Genomic DNA, 4,485 nt, shown 5'->3' with positions numbered 1-4,485 from the left:
GCGGCTCCGGGGCAGGCGTAGGGATGGCACCGGGACGGTACCGGGGTGGTGGTGGGATGGCACCGGGGCAAGCGTGAGGGTGGCAATAGGTGGGGGTGACACCAGAGTGGCACTGGGACTGGCATAGGGTCAACGCTGGAGTGGGCAGAGGGATGAGCATGGTGACAGTCCCAGGATGGCATGGGGTGGCACTGGGACTGTCGTGGGGACAGCCCTGGGATGGGCATGGGTTGGCACTGGGACCAGCACAAGGATTGTTCCGGGATGGCCCTGGCACTGGGAGCGGGATGGCTGTCCCCAGGGTGGCACTGGGGTTAGCAGGGGGGTGACACTGGGACTGGCGCGGGGATCAGCACGGGGGTGTTCCTTGGCCGGGGGGGACAATGGGCTCAGCACCAGAGCGGCACTGGGACAACACTGGGACAACACGGGGACAGCCCCAGGGCAGAACTGCCGCCACGTCTCTGGGGGTGATGGTGCCCGTGTCCCCCACAGGGCAGCCTGGAGGATGGCCGCATCTTCGACACCTCGCTGAGCCGGGACCCGCTCCAGGTGGAGCTGGGCAAGCGCCAAGTCATCCCTGGTGAGCAGGGGGACGGGGTGGGGGGCACTGAGGGAGCCTGTGGGGGGCAGGGGGGCTTAACCGGGGTCAGGCAGGCCGAGCCGGCCCCACTCACTCCTCTCCCCCCTCTCCTTGCAGGCCTGGAGCAGAGTCTGCTGGACATGTGTGTGGGGTAAGCTGGGTGAGGGGGCGGGTAGCGTGGTCTGGCACGGGTCTGGCCCCACAGGGCACTGGCGCTGACGGTCTCTTGCCACGGCAGGGAGAAGCGGAGAGCTGTCATCCCCCCTCAGCTGGCCTATGGCAAGCGGGGCTCCCCTCCCACCATCCCAGGTGAGCCCAGCCCTCAGAGTCATCATAGAGTCATAGAATCGCCCAGGCCGGAAGGGACCTCCAAAGGTCATCTAGTCCCACCCCCCCGCAGTCAGCAGGGACACCCCCAACTAGACCAGGTTGCCCCATCGAGCCTCCCCTTGAATATCTCCAGGGAAGGGGCCTCAACCACCTCCCTGGGCAACCTGTTCCAGTGCTCCACCACCCTCACAGTAAAGAACCCCCTCCTCATCTCCAATCTAAATCTGTTCCCCTCCAGCTTGAAGCCATTGCCCCTCGTCCTGTCACTGCAGCCCTTTCTAAACAGGCTCTCCCCAGCCTTCCTGTAGCCCCCCTCAGGTACTGGAAGGCTGCTATTAGGTCTCCCCGGAGCCTCCTCTTCTCAGGCTGAACAACCCCAGCTCCCTCAGCCTGTCCTCGGAGCAGAGGTGCTCCATCCCCCTCATCATCCTTGGGGCCCTCCTCTGGACCCTCTCCATCAGGTCCATGTCCTTCTTCTATTGAGGGCTCCAGCCCTGCACACAATACTCCAGGTGAGGTCTCACCAGAGCAGAGTAAAGTGGCAGAATCCCCTCTCTCAGTCCCCGTGGGTTCCCTGCCAGCTCCCCCCCCAGCCCCCCCTCAGGCTCTGTGTCCCCCCCTCCCTCCAGGTGATGCGGTGCTGCGGTTCGAGGTGGAGCTGGTGGCTTTGTCCCGGGCCAGTTACTGGCAGAAGGTGGTGAACGAGGTGGTGCCACTGCTGTGCCTGGGGCTGGTGCCAGCGCTGCTGGGGCTCATCGGGTACCACCTCTACCGCAAGGCCAGCAGCCCCAAGCTCTCCAAGAAAAAGCTGAAGGAGGAGAAGAGGAACAAAGCCAAAAAAAAATAAAAGCTTCCCCTTGGCATCCGTGGCTGTTCTGTGTCTGCCCTGTCCCACTCTGGGGGCGATGCAGGGGGACAGAGCAGCACAAAGGGGCTGTGCACTGCACCCCCGACCTCCCTGCCCGCTCTGGCCTTGCTGGGACCGAGGAGGTGACACGTCAGACCTGAGTGGGGAGGCAACAGACCCACACCTGCCCTGACAAAGCTCAGTGAGTCCCAGAAATAAGATCCTGGCACACGTTTTTGGGCACAGTTTAGCTCTTTAATGGCATCTCCAGGCAGTCACAGTCTCCGCGGTGTCTCCAAGTGCCAGGCAGGGTGTCTTGGTCTCATTGGGGGGACTCTCAGCTGGTGCTTGCAGAGCTATGGATGGCATCTGGGTGACCATCCTCCTCTCAGGAGGCTGTTGGGCTGCACGCCCCACCTTGGCATGGGGCAAGTCCTTGGGGACACAGCTCTTGTGCTCAACAGCAAGGAGGGGGCTGGGCTGGTCCAGCATCTCCTGGCTGACGGAGATCCCCGCCAGGTACTGCTGGAGCAGCTCCCGCAGCCGCCGGTTCCTCTGCCTCAGCGCCGCCTGCTCCCGCTCCAGCGCCTGTTCCTCCAGCTTTGCCTTGCTGAACCGCTGCCAGAAGCGCTCCAGCCCCACGTAGTCCTGCATGGCCTACACGAGAGAGGTGGGGAGGAGGGCAGGGGGTCCCCAGCCTGCCCACATGCCAGCCAGGCTGTTCCCACAACCAGATCCTGACCCCACAGTGGCGCCTGGGACCCCGGCGCTGCCTCCTCACCTGGGCCAGGGACTCTGTGGGTGGCTCCTCAAGGACTCGCTGGGCATCTTGCTGTTCCCCCTCTGCTAGCGAGGAAGGGTAGAAGGGCAGCACCTTCTCCTCCTCCGTCTCCAGCCTGCGGCACATCTCAGCCAACCTCAGGATGCGCTGGCCCTGGTGGGGGTAGTTTAGGTGAGGGCGGGGTGGGAGGAGACAACGACAACCCCCTGGTGCTGCCACTGCCCACGGCCTCACCTTCTCCACCACCCGCACCAGTGTCTTCAGGGCAGCACCACTCTGTGCCGTGAGCCTGGCCAGGCTGCCGTGGGCCTTTGCCCTGGCCTGGTTAATTTCACTCCTGAGCTCCTGGAGCTGCCTGAGGAGCTTTTCCTTCCTCTCCCGCATGGGCCGGTTCTGCTCCTCGCTCTCCCGCAGGTGAGCTGTGATCTGGCCCTTGGTGGCTGTGACCAAGTCCTGGGAACAGGTAAAACGTGAGCAGTGGGACAGAGGCATCTCAGTTCCCATCGGCCATCCCTGTGCCCTGTTGCAACCTGGAGCTTTTGTAGCTTCTTCACGTGCAGCTCTATATCCCTGGAACTCCTCTCGACCTTCTGCTTCAGCGTTTCAAAAGCCATCTGGTGCTCGGTGGCCTCCATGTAGCTCTGCGTGGTCTGCTGGAACTGCTCCCAGAGCACCTCCACCTTCCCACCCAGCTGCGTGCGGCTGTACTGCTTTTCTTGCAGGCTCTGGGGACAGAAACGGGTCTGGGTGACACAGCACCTCCCAAACCTTGCTGTATGGTCTGCTTCCAAGTCCTAAAAGGCTCCTCACTGCTTCCTCCCCCTGTCCATGCCTTGTTCTTGATGTCATCCCAGGCGCTCTGGAAATTCAGCATGGTCTCCTGGTCACTCTCAGCGTAATTCTGCTCTGCACCCAGTGCCACATCCCGCAGGAAGCAGCTTTCTTGTTCGTGCTGCTCAAGGATGGTCCTCCTGGGGAAAACCCAGGGGAGCTGCTGACAGAGGGAAGCTGCAGCAGTCCCGACCGGGCCACGAGAGGGCTCAGCACCAGGACAGGACAGTCAGCAGGTGCCTGTCCCTCTCCCTCTTTGTACCTCTCAGCCTCAAACTCCACCTTCAGGGCCTCCAGCTGGGCGTTGTACCCCTCCTCCAGGCACGTCAGGCGGCAGCGCTGGAGCTGCAGCAGGCGGTCGACGTTGTGCAGGTGACTGCGCAGGGCCTGGGCGTGCTGCTCCTCTGCCTCCTCCAGGTCTGCAGCCAGGGACTGGGGAGATTGAAGGGGGTCACAGGTGGGTCCCAGGGTCACCCCTGCCTTGCCAGCCCCATGCTTACCTCGATGACGCTGTCCTTGCAGTCCATCACCCTCTCAAAGGTCTGGCTGAGGATCTCGACGTCCTGGTGCAGCTCCTTGTTCTTGGTCTCCCGCAGCACCCCCCGCCACTGCGTGTTGAGCTTGTGGAGGTTCAGGCTGCTGTCGCGCTTCTCCTTAGCCAGCTTGTCCTGGGGGGGCCGTGAGCCGTGGGGAGGGAGTCAGGGGCTGGGCAGTGTGACACCACCCACCCTCCCTTGCCCTCCATTCACCTGCAGGAACTGGGTGAGCAGCTCCCTCTTCCTCTTGGCTGCCTCCTCCTCAGCCAGCGCTTGGCTCTGCAGCAGCAGGAGCTTGTCCTCTGCCACCAGAGGGGCTGCCGCCTGCGGGCGACGCTTGCCTGGCATGGTGTCTGGCTCTGAGGACATGGTGTGAAGGGTGGGGGTGAAGCCCGGTGTCCTGGCCAGGGCCCCCCAGGACCCATTTCCCCCTGCCCACCCCTGTCTCCCCCCTCGAGAGCCACCCCAAGGCCCCGTTTCTCCCCGCCTATCTCTGTCTTGCCCCTCCAGAACCCCCCTTCCTTAAGGCCCAGCTTCCCCTTGCCCACCCCTGTCTCCCCCTTCAGGGCCCGCGCAC

At 63.5% G+C, this 4,485-nt stretch overlaps 2 protein-coding genes across 2 annotated transcripts; one reads left to right on the top strand and one right to left on the bottom strand.

The window, feature by feature from the left end:
* The first annotated feature begins 416 nt into the window (after window positions 1–416).
* Window positions 417–1,776, top strand: FKBP11 (FK506 binding protein 11). The gene is made up of 4 exons (XM_014959911.1): window positions 417–583; window positions 701–734; window positions 822–892; window positions 1,543–1,776. The coding sequence occupies exons 2-4, from the start codon at window positions 724–726 to the stop codon at window positions 1,758–1,760; spliced, it is 300 nt and encodes a 99-aa protein (XP_014815397.1). The 5' UTR covers window positions 417–583; window positions 701–723; the 3' UTR covers window positions 1,761–1,776.
* Window positions 1,777–2,015: 239 nt separating this feature from the next.
* CCDC65 (coiled-coil domain containing 65) lies at window positions 2,016–4,262 on the bottom strand. Its single transcript, XM_014959898.1, has 8 exons — window positions 4,122–4,262; window positions 3,873–4,040; window positions 3,635–3,804; window positions 3,374–3,512; window positions 3,072–3,266; window positions 2,776–2,994; window positions 2,542–2,694; window positions 2,016–2,417 (listed from the first exon to the last, which is right to left on the bottom strand). Exons 1-8 carry the CDS (start codon window positions 4,254–4,256, stop codon window positions 2,016–2,018), a joined length of 1,581 nt encoding a protein of 526 aa, XP_014815384.1. The 5' UTR covers window positions 4,257–4,262.
* Between the last annotated feature and the right edge of the window lie 223 nt (window positions 4,263–4,485).

Source organism: Calidris pugnax, unplaced genomic scaffold, assembly GCF_001431845.1.
Source record: "Calidris pugnax isolate Ruff unplaced genomic scaffold, ASM143184v1 scaffold533, whole genome shotgun sequence".
Lineage (NCBI taxonomy): Eukaryota > Metazoa > Chordata > Aves > Charadriiformes > Scolopacidae > Calidris > Calidris pugnax.
The sequence above is the reverse complement of the archived record's forward strand: the minus strand, read 5'-3'. Positions and strand labels throughout refer to the sequence as shown.

Excerpts from the sequence above, each read along its gene's own strand:
- FKBP11 (XM_014959911.1), top strand. Across the intron at positions 893-1,542 it reads CTCCCCTCCCACCATCCCAG|GTGATGCGGTGCTGCGGTTC; the intron begins GTGAGCCCAGCC and ends CCCTCCCTCCAG.
- CCDC65 (XM_014959898.1), bottom strand. The coding sequence starts at position 4,256 with ATGCCAGGCAAGCGTCGCCCGCAGGCGGCAGCCCCTCTGGTGGCAGAG. Across the intron at positions 3,513-3,634 it reads GTGGAGTTTGAGGCTGAGAG|GAGGACCATCCTTGAGCAGC; the intron begins GTACAAAGAGGG and ends GGTTTTCCCCAG. Across the intron at positions 2,695-2,775 it reads TGGTGCGGGTGGTGGAGAAG|GGCCAGCGCATCCTGAGGTT; the intron begins GTGAGGCCGTGG and ends TACCCCCACCAG.